The 15,796-nt window shown below is 42.9% G+C and overlaps 1 protein-coding gene across 2 annotated transcripts in view; it reads left to right on the top strand.

The window, feature by feature from the left end:
- The first annotated feature begins 1,224 nt into the window (after positions 1-1,224).
- Positions 1,225-15,796, top strand: part of map3k22 (mitogen-activated protein kinase kinase kinase 22) — a 35,577-nt gene continuing 21,005 nt past the window's right edge. The window contains exons 1-3 of one of the 2 annotated variants that reach the window (XM_084565938.1): positions 1,225-1,612; positions 10,311-10,394; positions 11,042-11,086. In XM_084565938.1, the coding sequence (XP_084422064.1) occupies positions 10,376-10,394; positions 11,042-11,086 (64 nt within the window). In that variant the 5' untranslated portion in view covers positions 1,225-1,612; positions 10,311-10,375. Of the gene's footprint in view, positions 1,613-10,310; positions 10,395-10,740; positions 11,087-15,796 lie in introns of those variants that run through there. The other variant, XM_084565937.1, reaches the window with a different exon arrangement.

Here is a 15,796-nt window from a genome sequence, read left to right as displayed (position 1 = left end):
GCTGATTCAACGCCATGTCCCCTCCGTGCTAACACCAAAATGGTGACTGGAGTCTCAGTTGTCCACGTGTTTAAACAATTTTGGATCAGCTGCTGGTGATGGCTTCTGGAGATACAGTAAGATGAGGATTCTTTATTTTATAATGATGGAGTAATCAGAGAAGCACTCAGGCTTTTTGGTTGCAGCACATGCATCTAGTTTGAACTTTGTAGACTGGCACGGTCAGTAGAGCCCTATAGGGATCAAGAGAGATGCTGCTGGCACCCCAGTGCAAATTTGTGATAGGGTAGATAGAAGTGGGCCTCTAGAAGCAGGTTGGGAGGTATTGTCGTTTCAAAATAGGGCCTTCATTTAAGGTGGTTTATGGTTGTCATTGCAAAATGTGCCACAAGGTAGGCATCTGGGGCCCTTATTTCTTATAAAACTGCTTGATTTCCCTGTTCTCCTTGCTACGACACATACTGCATTCCAGCTGAAATAAAAATAAAATGTGGTGTGCCCAAAGCATAATTTTTCTTTTGCCAAAATTCACAAAAAGATTTCACAACTGACAAAACCAGCAAGTTGTTGCATTGTGAGAGTTGGCTCTTTCTGTGTACTCTATTAAAAGACACAGTACAAATACGCGGTGTTGTAGTTGTGCCATTTCACTGTTTAATTGCGAAAATGTTATTTTTTTTTGCTCCACAAATATTTCACGATATTACATATTCAGGACCACGGACATGCGACACTGCACAGGTCAAGAGAACTGACGCAATTTTTGATATTCCTTCAAAAGAAAAGTTAACTTTCTTTTTCATTTACCTGATAAGTTTGTTATAAAATGCTCAAATTACATTGTTGTCATATGGCAACAATTTGTGAATATAGAAGAGAACCGTGTGCTTTCAACGTAATATACTTTAACTAATAGCACTTATCTTACACTTAAAAGAAAGAGAAATATTAATTCTATTCATATTTTGTCATTTCAAGCAAATTTCACTCACCATGTGATATATATGGTCAATATAATACAGTAATTACATTGTTATTAATGTTAATACTAAAACATTTTTAGTTTTAGTAATAATTCAGGCCAGGTGGTTAGTTGTACTATCTCCATGTGGCCACAGGGGGGCGGTAGTCCCCGCATTTTTTCACCGCTGCCTTGGAAACGCAGCACCGGAGAGCGTCACCACTTCCTGGAGCTCACGTTGTCGCTGACATCAGAGACGCAGCTCCAGGGAGAAACTCGGCTCCTACTCGGCTGTAGTGTGTGTTGAGACAAGCAAAGCGCAGGGCGAAGAAAACTTTACTCCGAAACACACGTCGGCCGTTGCAGTTTTAATTAATTATCACAAACCGCCCTCGACTTTGGATTAAATGCACCTCTGAGGGGAGAAGGTTGAACCGCTCGTGCGCTTCAGTGCTGGAGCGCAGTTTCCGGATTTCAGACCCACTGTTTTGGGAAGATTTGCTCTACATCTGTTTGGATTTTTTTTTCTTGTTCTTCTTGTTCTTCTTCATCTTCGCTCTCCCTGTCGTTTATCTGTGGTAACTCTCCGATCAGTTCATCTTCTTAAATCCTGCATCCACGAGCAGAACATGGACACACTGAGATAACAAGGTAAGAGTAATTTGCCTGGTGCCAGTTGCTGCTCTTATTTGTTCCTGTTTACAGCAAATGAGGCGAAATACACAGTCAAACAGACTTATTCAATTATAATTATTGTTGAAATGCAGTGCATTTAGTGGCATCAGTGTTACTGGACAGGCCTTCATGCAAGTGGAAACTGTAACTTGGACAGCTTCCAGTGGATTTCAATGCAACTGTTCCTGTGGTGAATTTGAATGTGTACAGTCCCTTAAAGCAGACATTTGCAGACATAACATGCAATCCAAATAAAAAAGTTTGCATTTGATTATTTGTGGTTTATTTTAAATGCTCCAGATTTTTAAGTCGGTTGATTTCTGGAAAGTCATTGTCACAGTAGACTCATTCACAGCCTGTGTCCTTTTCTCTGTGTCTTCTTGCCAGACCTCTGTGATTCACAGTGGTCAATTAAACTGATGTTTTTCTTCAAAGAAGGGAAGTTCTTGTCCTGAAAATTCCTTCACGTGTTTATTTTTTCCCCCCCACAACAGTCTTCCTGTTTCCAGACTATTTCTATCCACGCAAATAAATCTGGGTCCGTTCTGAGGCTGTCACAGGGTTAAAAGTGGTGAAGAAGCGCAGCAAACTGATGGATGAGTTTATCGGCTCCTTGGCGTGCCCTCAAGCTCAGAAATAGCCTTAAAGTGAGAGTCAACCTGCAAAGTGGAAGCCGCCCACAGATACGATTGGTGTGCCTCTAGCAAAACAATCCACGGGGCTGATAACGGCACTGGATCCCACAGTGGAAGACGCCAGAGACAAATGTGGTGGTTAGCTAATTGTGTTTTGATGACTGAGATTGGCGTTTATAGCTGACACAGCTCATCTTGCCAATCATCTGTTAAGGGGAGTTGCAAAGAAGAGTTCTGAGACAGCATTTGCGGTGTTTTTCCTTCTGGAAATTAGCACATGTAAACTTACTGGTCAGAAGGTTGTTGCTGCTGGCATCTCTGCACAGCCTCGTCCAGCTTCAGCACTTGCCAGACGCCCCCTGACCAGAAGGCCGGTGGTCAAAAGTTACTGTGAATCATGTAGAGACTGAATGAGTAGAAAACGAAAAAGAAAAAAAAAAATGTGTCGTCAGGTGTGTGTCATTCCTTCTTAGCCATCCTGATGCTGAATTGTTAGGTACTCCAGAATATTTACAGAGAACCAAAAGGCAGACATATATCAGTGGAAAATGCTTTTGGAAAGCACCCTGGGCTCTTTTTGCAATTGTGGTCGTGCAGTCCTTCAGAAAGTTTAATTTACAAGCCGGTGATGTGGCTTTCAAAATCATAGTGTGTCCTGCACCGTTGCCGCTAGTGGGACCCTCGTTGACGGGTTTTCAGCCAGTCGAGCAAGAATCCCCTCAGTACGAGAAGATAAACGGAAGTAAATAAAAAGTAAGCACATGTCAAAGCTTCAAGGGCTTACAGAAGCCTCTTCACATTTTTCAATCTTCATTTAATTTGAACCTCTAAGTGCACACATATTTTGAGCATGATCGTCTAGAATGAGTAAACCGCAGGCCAACTGATCAGCGTGATTTAGGAAAAGCCAGCTCTGTAGGACAGTTTGTAGCTCTTTCTATCTTCGTAGCCTCCCAGCTAATAGTAGCTTTTCTGTTTTCCCCTTTTAATTGGCAAATATAGCCTACTATGACCTGCTAGTATGAAGAGTTATTAGCTTTCACACAGGCGCAGAATGTCCAGTATGTACCAGGGGCATTGGCTGCAGTCTTTGCGGCGTGTTCAAGTGCAAGTTTTGGTCTACGTGAGGCAAAGTCACAATTTGGCTTTGTTGTCGGTTTGACTAAAAGTCAGGTTATATGCCTCATGCTTTAAATATTGACCTTTTAACCCTTTATCAGCCTAGAGACGTGCACCTATACTCACAAAGGAAACATGTTTTTAAATAGTTTATTGAAGCCATAATGGTCCAAAATTAGCTTAGACCATCCGGATTTCCTTCATAAGGCATTTCAGTACTGATAATGGGAATTCTCCATAGACCTCAGTTGCTGAGGCATAGAATGGAGAGCTAATCAGGTAAACTTTTGAGCATATGGCAATCCCATCACGTTGTTCATGATGAAGATGTTTTTTACCACCACAATGCCTCATCAAATTGCTCATAGGACCTTGGCCACAGAGGTATCACAAAGCCAGTGATCACTGTAACCAAACCTCGGAGGATCAGGGGAACAAATGCCTCTGCAGCACTCCAGCCATCTCTATAGTAGTCTGTTAAGAGTGAAGCCACTCTTAAGTGCAGAGTCTGAGAATGAGAGAAACTAGTTTTTCAAGTTTGACTTGGACAAAAAAAAATTTAACTCTTTGGCCTCATTTCAAAACCCCGTCACAGCTACAATAAAATCCTTGCGACATGGATTGTGCCTTCCTTATCGTGAATTGTGCTTGTGGCAGTAACATAGATTTTTAGCAGAGAAGATTAGAAGGCAGGCAATGAGACGGAGTACAAAACCAGCCTTTCAGCATGACACAAATCTGAGTCGACCTCATGATCATATCAACAGATTGACACTGCTCAAATACAGGTGTGCACGGCTTGCCGCGGCACACCCAAGATGACGTAATGCAGAAACTGCTGACGCTGCTGCTTGCTGGTTCGCACGCCTATGTAAAATTTCCATGTTTTACATACGCCATTCCTTTTATGTTCTGTAAATTAGCACGAAGTTACAGTTGCCGTGTCAGAAGGCGGCTGAAAACCAGAAAATGCAGCAACTTGTGGACAAAGTGGAAGGGTTATCTGTGAAAATGCAGTAAGGTCCGGCCCCCGCCGCTGCAGAAACCAAGAGGAAGTTGTCCTGATTGAGCTTTGTCTGCACGGCTTGTCTGGCCGTAAGGACAATGCCATCAGCAGTAGTGGGGCCTGAGGCTGCAAGGACAGCCGGATAGACAACAAGCAGCCAGAGTAGGTCATACAATAACACTGAGGACAAGCGTGTCTACACAGTCATATAAAAGATGTTTTTTATGTCTGCTGGTGCTCGTGTATTTATTACGGCTTTAAAAACAAAGAAAAGAGTCCTGTTTGTTGCAGACGTGTTAAATGAAATCTACAGGGGGGGACTTTTGAAATGAAATCATGAAATTGCTTTTGGATCTTTCATTGTCAGACTTCACTCAGAGTATCAAAGGCCCGGAACCGAGACAGTCTTCATGGATGAACAGCTTGGTGGCAAAACTGAAACACTTCCTTAGTTCTTCCTAAACCGCAGCTGTTTGACATTGTGCCTTGTGAAATGGGCTTGCGTCTATGAGCTGCCTCCGCATGGCTGCTTTTGGGTGGAGGAACCAAGTGAATGAAAGTGCTTGTAATACCACGTCATAATGGAAAAGCTTACTTTACAGATTGTGCAGATTCCCCTTCGGGTGGAGGATATGGTTTGACTGTTCCGGGGAGTGGATGTATTATGGGCGGCTGGAGAATTGCTCTTTGATTTGGCTATTTTTAGTCGGTGTTGTGTGGTTGATGATAATGGCAGACAGATCTGCTTATCTCAGAGCTAATAGATACATCACATTCACTGAGGAGGATCCTCTTACACTGGAGTCTGCTTGCTACCTCTACACTGAGTTTAGATAATACATTCATCTTCACTATTCATACACCCCTGTGGGTTCTTTAGACTGGTATCTCCTATCTCTGATGCTGTCTCCTGCGAATAGCATTGCAGCAAAATGAAACCTTAAACTTATCATATGATCAACAGACCAGTCTTTTATCAAGAAAAAATGTGAAACGTGTGCTGGTTCCAGACTCCCATATCTTCTGTTCATTGCTGTTTTATACCATTAACCTATTACAAACATTACATTTGACCTCATTTAGACTCTGGGAAATAGATGTTCATTGGTACATTTTCTACAAAACCCAATTTTAGGACTATAAATCAGGACATGCTCATGGTCTTGTGAGACTATACTTGTGGCTTTAGCAGATTGATAACATGCTATCATGTTTACCATCTCAGTGCAACGTTGCATGCTAGATTTTGCTCTAAACACAAATTACACCTTGGGAGGATGGGAATGTCATTTCTTTTGCAGGTTTTAGTCATGAGCAAAATTACATTTTGATCTGATGATGGTGCTGCCCGCAACCCAGGATCACCAGAAGTGAAAAATACATTTGAGAATCATGGATGTCTTTACAAGATTTAAATATGTAATACATTTTAGTAGATTAGTCAAAACTTTGCTTGTGTTGTTGTATGAAAATTGGGTTGCTCATCAGTAATAAATATTACATCTAGTCTGGTCCTGGCTAAACTGCTAGACCAACTGTCCAACCAACCAGCTATGGCTGACTTCCTTATAGTTTGGGGGAAATGGAAAGTAGTTTCTGGTTCCAGCCTATCAAATCTGACAGTTTCTTTCTTCTCTTTACTTCATATCTTTTTGCACTGGATATATTTACATGGTTTGGGAGTTGGTTCATGGGCAGCCAAACATTTTTAGATGTTGCACTTTGCAAAACTCATTACTACTTGACATTGCAGCGTAGTGTCAGGCACAAATATGCGTTTACAGTTGAAACTTAAAGTACAAATGGGTAAATATTGGCTTTATATCAAAAGAGAAATTCCTTTATTTGAAACAAAACATAGATTTAGTGCCAGATGACGGGAAGAATCCTCTTGACGTGCTGTAGGAAGGACTTTGTCTTTGTCTCACACTGAAGAGCTTGGATCTCCTCTCAGCATAAACCTCGAGCGAGAGGAGCCAAGGCCGTGACAAATGAGTGCTCAGGCCCCACATCGAGTGAAGTTCTCCCATTCACACACTCCTACTAGAGGTCCTCAAATGCATCTCAGCGTAGAAAAGCCTCAGCAGGCTTATTGAGCAAGAGGACATATGCTATTGTGTTGCTTCCCAGAATTAACCAGCATACCCCTTGTGACTCATGAGGGCTGGCCACAGCGCGGTCTTGGCAAAAGTTCAGCGGACAGGACACCCCCGCCAATGACCTTTTATAAAAGACTAAGTCACCTAAATAAACGACGCTCACTAATCACCCGTCACATCCTGTCTGAGCTGCGATTCAGACAGCCTAATGGGTATTATGATGCCAAGACTGTACATTACATGAGATTTAATCTAATTTGTGTATCTTTTTTTATTTATAGACGCCTACACTGTCAAATCAGAAGTACTTAAAAGATCATTTTGCTATAATACTTAAGGACTTGTATTTAGTCTACTCTTCCAGGTATCCATTGACTTCCATTAACTTCCATATGATTTAGAAATCACTTGGCAAACTCCTGAAAGTTTCTTGAGTTATATAATACAGCCTGACCAATACTGGATTAATGATCCAGGGAGTATAAATTCTTTGGACATCATCTTAAAGTTAACATAATTTAAATCTGTCCAGGCAATAGCTTTATAATTGCCGTACTGATGTGAAAGTGGTATGTGTTTTGCGTTCAGTTTAAGCCGCCTTGTCTCTTAATGTGCAGGTTTAAATTTGATCCAGGCAGTGAAGAGGAACATCCCTTTGCAAATCTTCCCTAAATATGCTTTTACCACGTGTCCTCATTTGTCACCATCTACTGATGTCTGCTATTGTGTACGGAGTTGCTATTTTGGCTTCTCGTGGCTGTTTCAGACATTCTGTGTTGGAGAGTCTGGAAACCCAGAGAGCCCCGCGAGGTTTGGAGGTCGACCTCTGAAGCGGTGATTTCTCTGGGACTCCACGGGAGTGACGTCAGACATGAGCTAATGTTGCTCAGGCCACCAGGCAGCTGGAGAGCAGACCTTCCACTTCGCTAGTCTAAAGAGGGGGTGTTCCCCTCCTAGGCCAAACATCACACTTGTTTTCTTGGTTATAGAGTGATGTCAAAAGGGATGTTCACAAGCATATACGTGCTGACTCGCATGGCCTTGGCTGCGATTCCCGTGCAGTTATTCCAACAAAAATAAAATAGCAATGTGTGGTTTGAGGAGTTTGGCTCGGCTTTGTGTGGATGGGACGATTCCCCACAACCCTCGCCTGAAACCCCATCCTGCACTCTCCTCTTGTTTTTAATCAGCTTCGTCTGATCATTTCAAGACAGTTTTCGGCTTGTGACAAAGGAGGGACGTCTGCCAGCGAAACAATAGACCATATTTGACAGTGTTTGAAACACTTCTGGATGTGCTTAGCATTTGTAGGTTTCTTTCATGGTTTGTGTCTCAAATGATCCAGTGCACAGGCAGACAGACAGACAGACAGTGTTCTCTCGGTGGACGTGTGGCTGCTGAGCAACAAGAGCGAGTGGCGATTAGCATTTGATCTTCAACAAGCGGGGCTGTCACGTCGCCCGCCTGCCAAGAAGTGTGCGGAGAATTGGGCCGGCGATCAGTGGGCGCCACTCGCCGGGCATCATGCTGGGCAGAGGGGCGAAGCAGATGGGCCATCTGGTGACTCGCTGGCACGGGACAGAGGCTGTTCTGTTCCCGTGCGCGTTTGTGTGCGCGCGGCATCAACAGACTGGGGCGGCGTGGTTTTAGGAGACCACCTGTCTTGTGGCTGTCGTTCATGTCTTTCATGTGTGGTCAACGGCACCGCACAAGCAGAGTCTGGTACGGAGCTTTGCTGTGACGTACCAGATTCCCTTTTCACACAGTGCTACCTTTATATTAGATGGACTAAACTGACTGTTAGTTCATTATGACCATATTATCCAAGTTTGCACAAATTTAACGCTCATATTGTGACGGTTTTATAACTGTGGATGAATCATTTCTGGCCGTGCTGCATATTTAGTGTTAGCTTTCCAACTCTGTAGTGATTTGTGCACACTGACAGCCGCGTACTGTGTGTTCCTATGTTCAAATCTGCAGACTCCCGGGTGACTCGGCCCCTCAGGCTGCTGCAAATTGCTCTCACGGCCGCCTTTATTTCTTTTATGAAAAGTTTTCGGGCTGACACAGAGAGAAAGTGTTTGTGTCTCTGTTGGGGCATTTTCCGAGCTGAATGTTTGGGGTAACAGACACGTACTGTACACAACGATGAAGGCCTTCCAAACACAAGACCAGCATGGACACTGGAGATAGCCAAAAGTAAATGATGCGTTTGGGGAGTGTTGCCATTAATCTCTCTTGAGGCTCTTCAGTTTGTTTTTTTGTTTTTTTGGTTTCTTTCTGAGAGAGTTGTGACACAAGCTGAATCTGCCTGCACACTTTTAAACACCCTCACTCCCTACAGTTTAGCATGATTTAGTTTCCCCCCTTTCTCTTTTTTCTCCTGCCTTCGAATGGGACTGCGCGATCCATCATGTGACTGTTTAGTTCACGCTGCAAAAATAAATCATAACATTTTGTCACGGGACCAGAAACGAGGCATTTCAGTGCGCTCCGATGTGCAAACCTTGGCTCTGTCATTGGTGCTGAAACGCAATGTTAGACCGTACTGTAACCACTGACGACAGTAGCTGTGATTCTGTGTTGTCTGTATGTAGCAACAAGCGGCCATTAGCAGCTTCTTTTGCAAATGAAAACTTGAATGTTTACTTCTTTTAAACACTCTCAGGGGATTCGCTCACATGACTGTGTTTGTTTGGCTAGTTAATGGTGACCAACATTAGCTCAGGTTGGCTGGGTTTTGCTAACGTTATTGAGAGCTATTAAACAGTTTATTTTGTTGTATCCTATCATGTGTGGCCACAGTTGCTGTTCTGCAAGTAGGTCTCAAATTTGGCCCTACATATTTTTGGCTTTTGAATTGAAGCATGCAGAAAGCCCTCCTCTGCATGGTTCAGTGTTTATTGCCGTAAGACACTAGCTCATAGCCACCACACATATTTAAATATCAGAACTTAATGTAGTGCAGCTGTCTCTCTAGTTCCTGTTCCTCTTTTGCAGAGTGTGCATTCAAAGACCCAGTGAATGTTTCCCACAGCTCTTTTGTGTGAGAAATATCTGCAAGTAGCTCGTTACAGGATGTAGCCATCATCTTTAAGAAAAGTCAACACTTTACTGGCCTGCAGCAGCATGAAATGATGGCGAAATGATGTGAAATTGGGGTTTTTGGGGAAGCGATTTGCTCTTGGAAAAAAAACCCCTGCGAATCTTCACTTACTGAGATCAGTGACGCACAAAATGTCAGAGGTAAAAGACTGGGATGTGACAGGCGCTTTTCTGCTCTGCGCTCAGAAACTTAATGCGCCAAGAAGGCTCTGGCTTTGTTTCTAAAAATGCTTATGGTCTTTTACCTGAGGCAGGTGGTTAGGCAGACGCCCACGCCTGCCTCGCTGCTGCATCGTGGGATCTCAAGGGCACGAGGCTGCTCCATCATCAAGCGTCGAGGAATTCCCTCACTGGTGCTTGTGGTTTTCAGAGTGGCAATAAAGAACATCGGGGCAGTCTCAGGATTTAGATAGATTACAAGCAACAAATGCAGCTCTTGGCTGTTGTGTTGTTGTTTTTCTGCCAGGAACATTTTCAGAAAAGGATATGTCAATCTCAAGAGACCAAGTCCAATAAAGATTAAATAAATAACACAAGCGGTGACACCGATGTGGAAAATAAACGCTTTGTGTTGATACTACCACCTGCGTCCTGTTTTGTCACTGTTTTTGTGCAATCACAGAAATATTGTGCGAGCCGAGCGGAGGGAAAATGGCACAGAACTTGGATGTTGAAACCCTGTTGTTTTTTGTTTCTTTCGCTCTCAGGGTGAAGTCTTCGCTTGCAGAGAGACGTTGAGCTCCGTGCTCGAGTTCAACAGGGCCACTTCCTGATGATGACAGTAAACATGGGTGAGTTGCATTTGAAAGCAGGCTGCTGTACGTACACGAGAACATGGATACGCGAAAAACATACACACCTCTCACACTTCCTCTGGCAGGAACAGTACAGAGAAAAATACCGTGTAGCAAGAAAAGAGAGGTGTGAAATGACTTTTAGTTCCAGATGGCCCATTTTGCTTTTATTTTTTTTCTTATTGTTCTTTCTTAACAGTTTTTCTGTATGTTTCAACTTGAAAAACTTGATTTTGGCACATTGGAAGTATGAACACATACTGTCAGTGTACCAGATTTATTTATGTTCACGCCTACCAGGTGTAAATATAAATAAACGATGTAGAATTGAACACACACATGCACTCCTACGTTTGTGCAAAAAAAATAAAATCTGTCACACAAACACAGATGTGTATTGTGTACCTCCATACAATCCAAGTCAAACAATAGATTATCTTCTGTGGTATATTTGTACAGGAGCTAGAGGGCCGGAGGACCTGTGAGCCCATTGCTTGCTGGCTTAATTAAACAAAGCTCAAAATATCACATCATTATCTTTGGTCCATTCCTTCCATACAAAACCACTTTTGAATGAAAGGAATGGATCTATTCAGGCCTATTTCCACTGTGATGCAAAACCATGTTCCCTTTTGCATCCACAGATGACGGTCTCCAAAATGGACCCGGACAACACAGGAACTCTCAAGGTAAACCTTTATTCTCAAAATAATTGTTAGCATTGATCAAGTTAAAGCAGTAATATCATTCTCAAATAACTGGCAAAAGCTTATCAAGTAGAGCTGTGATGTGCAATGCAGAATCTAGCTTCGTTTAGCTTAGCTTAGCTCAGCACTGTTAGCCCAGCCAAATTATAACGCTGTTGCTAACTCTAGAGTTTTTCTTCTTTCTTTTTTTTTTTTTCAGTAACTTATTTGATGTACAGTCTTGGGAGAAAAATGCCAGGGTGGAGGCCAGTAAAAAAATAAGAAGAGCTGTAGTGACTGACTAGCGCTAGCATGTTGATAGCTATATATAGCTAGGTTATAGCATATTCACCTGTTCCTCGGCTCGTCTCTTTACCCAAGTTCAGACGCTTATTAGTTTAAAAGATGTGCATGTTACAGTAATCCTAAATATGTCTGTATTTGCTCAAAAGTATAGTGTTAGGGACTTGTCAAAGATGTACACTCAGCTTGACAACGCTAACAGTTGTGTTAGCAAGTTTGGGTTAGGTTACGGTTACTTATGTCCGCCATGTTTGTCCAAACTTCTCACCTCATGGTTATGACATGGGAAGTTGTGTAGACTAAATTCTTGGTGTTCAAGTGGTAACATCAGCTGCCAACTGGAAACTGTTGCCTCGAAGCCACAAAGGCTAACAGCTTAGCAAGTTAAAGACCAGGTACCTTGATGAAAGGCTGGAATGTCAACATGAGCAAATACATCACTACTCTGCGTCACTTGTAAGGTTGTGAATACAACGAGAGAGGGCCGATCATATGGCGTTTTCTTGTGGAGACATTAACCATAACCACCTTTGTAGGCAGCATATGTCAGCAGGCCTCTACCATAGATCCAGACTCCTGGATATATTAACTTTTGAGGCTTTGAGGCTTCTTTGTGCAAAAAGCTAAGCTAATTGCCTCCTGCCATATCAACATGCCATATTTAACATAGATATGGTGCTATAAATAGCTTTCTTCAAAAAAGCAAATCAGATTGTTTGCAAACCTTTGCTTGACCATGAGTATCTATACATATGAAGCTATGAAGCACTTTTTAAGAGCTTATTACATTTATCTTATGATTGTGGTAAGATAAGTGAACACAGGCTGAGAGGAGGAATGTCACTGCCTCCAGATATTGACTGGAACTATTTGCAGCCATTCCCCAACAGAAAGACTTTCAGCATAGACCTTGTGCAAACACTAATTGTGCAACTATTGTCACACACCCACAATGCCTTACATCAGTCATTATTCTCGGTGAAAGATTAACTTCACTGGGTTAAACATTGCACCCATTAGTTGTTAAATGGCCCACGCCACAGTTTCGACAAACAGCAAGGTGTGTAGAGACGCGAGTTTAGAGCGTGCCTCGCTTATCGTAGCTGGTGCGTGTGCATCTGTGTGTTGTGCGTCAGTGCTCTGCTCCTTCAGAGTGAGGACACGCTTGGCTCCAGCTGCTAATCCTGCTGGATGCCTTTGCCATGATGTGTCTCTCTGCACCAGGAAATCCCCTCAATGTCTTCATTCAGGCAGCCTGCCTCGCACACATACTCAGTCACTGCCCTGCTGGTCCTTGCACACTTTTGGCTTCTGAACTGCAGCACTCGTTTCTTAAAACCAGCCCTATTGTGCATACAGTCTTGGGGCAGTAGTGAGTGATTGCACCTTCAGCTCCCAGCTATTTTAGCTGCTGTGTTTTCTAAAGGCTTGAGCAGTAGTTATCTTGGACTAGAGTTCCTACTTCATTTCATCCACTGCCACTTTTCCCAGCATTTGACCGAGCAAAGAGAAGAAAAAAATGCAGAGTGATGATGCAATGGGCAGCAATCAGCCTCCATTGTGTAATGTTGCACACTCTGCTGAGCTTCCTGGAATTCCCCTTTTTCTTATGCTAGTCACATTTTAGCTAAGACACAATAAGAAGCTCAGGAAATTGTCAGCAGGTATCCCAGCCGTTCGGCATACCAGAACAAATTCTGGGTCATGGGGTTTCTGAAGTTTCTGTAGTCAGTTTCCGAGGCTGTTTCCAGCATTGATTTGTGGTCGGTGTGTGAGCTGGTTGCTTTCCACCGAGCTGGTGGTTAGCCTTGGCCGGCCCCAGCCTGGCAGTGTCCGTGGACCAGGCCTTAGTGATGTAATAACTTCATTTATAGGCGGCCGATGCAGCCAGCTCTGAGCAGCAGCAACACCACGCATTTCTCACACTCTCACTGCCCCCTTCACCAGCCCGCCCTCCCACTCTCCCTTCCCTGCTATTATCCATAGGTTTCAGAACAAGTCCCAAACACACAAAGGCACACATATACACACACACAGATATGCACATGCTGGCCTCTGTTTGTTTTGTATCCTTGACTGCGAGTGTGCAGGGTAGTCTGGAGCTCTGAGGCTGAAACAACACGTTCACCAGAGACAGATAGTGAGAAATGAAAGTGAAGGTTTGCAACAGTTATTGATGCATCTGATGATAAGATTGCAGAATTCATTTATTAATCAATATCGATTTGTAAAAACAAATGTTTCTTTTTTATAGGATATCTTTTGTTTTCTGACTCTTTGTTAGAAAACAAACCCTGTCTAGGAAATTATGATCAGCCTTTTTCCCAATATATATAAACTGATCATATTAAGCTAATTGATTGATAGTAAAATCAGTCAACAGTTGCATCCTGCTGTTATGTAAAATCCCATCTCTATCAAAGCAAAGCAAAAAGTCCTGCAGACTATTTGGCATGTAATCGGAGTAGCTGTGGAAAAAACACTCTTTTCCTACGTGTCCATCTTTGAATATTTCCATCTTAAACCCATTCATTTCCCGGCGCGGAATAACGTGGTTAGCCAAGCTCCGCATTCAGACTAGTGATTCAGTTCCTTCCTGTTTAGAGAGGACATGCCTGGTCTAGCAGTTAGTCATCCACCACTGCTGACAGCATGTGTTATAACTAGCCGGGCCTCCTCTGTCAGCCCCTACGGGGATGTCACAGCTGCGTGATGGTGGGAAGTAACATTGTATAGTTGTGATTGTGGAGGTATGCGGGTCGTGTACACATCTAGGTGTGATTTCATTCTCTCATTAATTCTCTTTTGTTTCATGTGCCTTATCTCCTAAACAAACTAAGGAAGAAAGATAGTGAGTCACCTGTCTGTTACTTAGTGTTCTTTTCATAAATATAGATCCAGTTGCCACATAAAGGAATTTACTCATTAACCGCATTCTTGGTGTGACAGGAATACATTTGGATATTGGACTGTCTGTAATTACACTCAGTATGCCGTCATTGTGGTGCTTTAACATAATAAATCTTCCAGTGTAATTCATCATCATTAATTTAAAGTCCTCCCCCTGCACACACTCTGCATTTGCACCGTGGGCTGAGATTTTGTGGGTGTAACTTCTCTTATCACTCCACATTATTTAGTTTGTCTGTAAGCGGAGGGAGTGTGGCGTACTGCCGAGCCGAGAGTTCTGTCATTTCTCACTTCACTCCGGCTGCTATATTTGCATGGTCAAACAAGACCTCCACCTCTGTATTTAGCTGCTGATGTGGCTCGAACTCAGCTTGTGCAGGCTCGCTGGCCGGAACACGGGTTTATGGGCCAGAGGTGATAGTTAGTGGTTGCCAAGAGAGCTGGTGGGTGTAGTTTTCCAGGGAAAAATAATCTACGGTGAAAATAATAAAAGAAAAAATAGATCTTCAATCAATAAAACACGCCTTTGCCTGGTTCACTGTACTCCAAAATGTTGCTGGTACAGTCCTAGCCACTGTATGACTAGTAGCATATGGGTAATGAGTCTTTTGCACTGTGTACGTTAAGGAAGAGGCACAAAGTCCTGCTTTAAATGGCCAGTTCGAACACTCATCCGTCCATTTTTATACGCTTATCCTAGGTTGGTTTGCTGTGGCAACAAGCTGAGCAAGGTTTTGCAGACGTCACTCTCCTTAGCAACATTTCCTAGTTTCTTGTGAATGATCCCGTCACAGCATAAGTGCAATTGCAAGTGCAATTTGTCCACAGGGCTTCCTGCTATTAGTAGTGTTTTCCATTCACGTATGCAACATCAGAAGTGAACAAATCCAACCATATTTTACAGAACTTGTCGAAAAACTTTGGGGGAAAAATGAAATAATCACAAGCCTGACTATGTCTGAGAAGAATCTCAGTCATCCAGGTCATGGTCTATTGAAAATAAAGCTAAAGCGAAGGCAACTGAACCTTTCTCCTCTCATTCAAATGGCTTAGTCAGTTCTAAATGACCGGTGGGGAATTCAGGTTTTTATTGGGAACATCTTGAACAATCCAACACTCACTTGCAATTAGAGGATGTTGTTCAGATTAAACTGGGTGGGGCTGATCCATTAAAACTGAGAAACTCTCCGGACTCAACGTGTGAATGGATGTGACACTTTATGGGGAGCGATGCTCGTACTTTGTAGTAAGTTTAGAGTTGTACTTCCCAATTTCACATAGATTGCTGCTTTTACTTCTCTCATCAAGCCAGTCTTCTCTGACCCAAATGTGTACATAACATTTTCAGATGTGTAAGCCCAAACTCACCACCAGTCGTACAGGCAGAACTGAAAAAGCCACTTATAAATTGTCTTCAAGAAAGCTCAAAAAAGTCCAGTTGCATATTTGTTGTAGCTTCTTTTTAGATCAGGGGTGCCCACACAACACATGTTTTGGCTT

The sequence above is a fragment of the Chelon labrosus genome (genome assembly GCF_963514085.1).
Source record: "Chelon labrosus genome assembly, chromosome: 18".
In the NCBI taxonomy this organism is placed as follows: Eukaryota; Metazoa; Chordata; class Actinopteri; order Mugiliformes; family Mugilidae; genus Chelon; species Chelon labrosus.
This window is presented reverse-complemented; position numbering and strand designations above follow the sequence as displayed.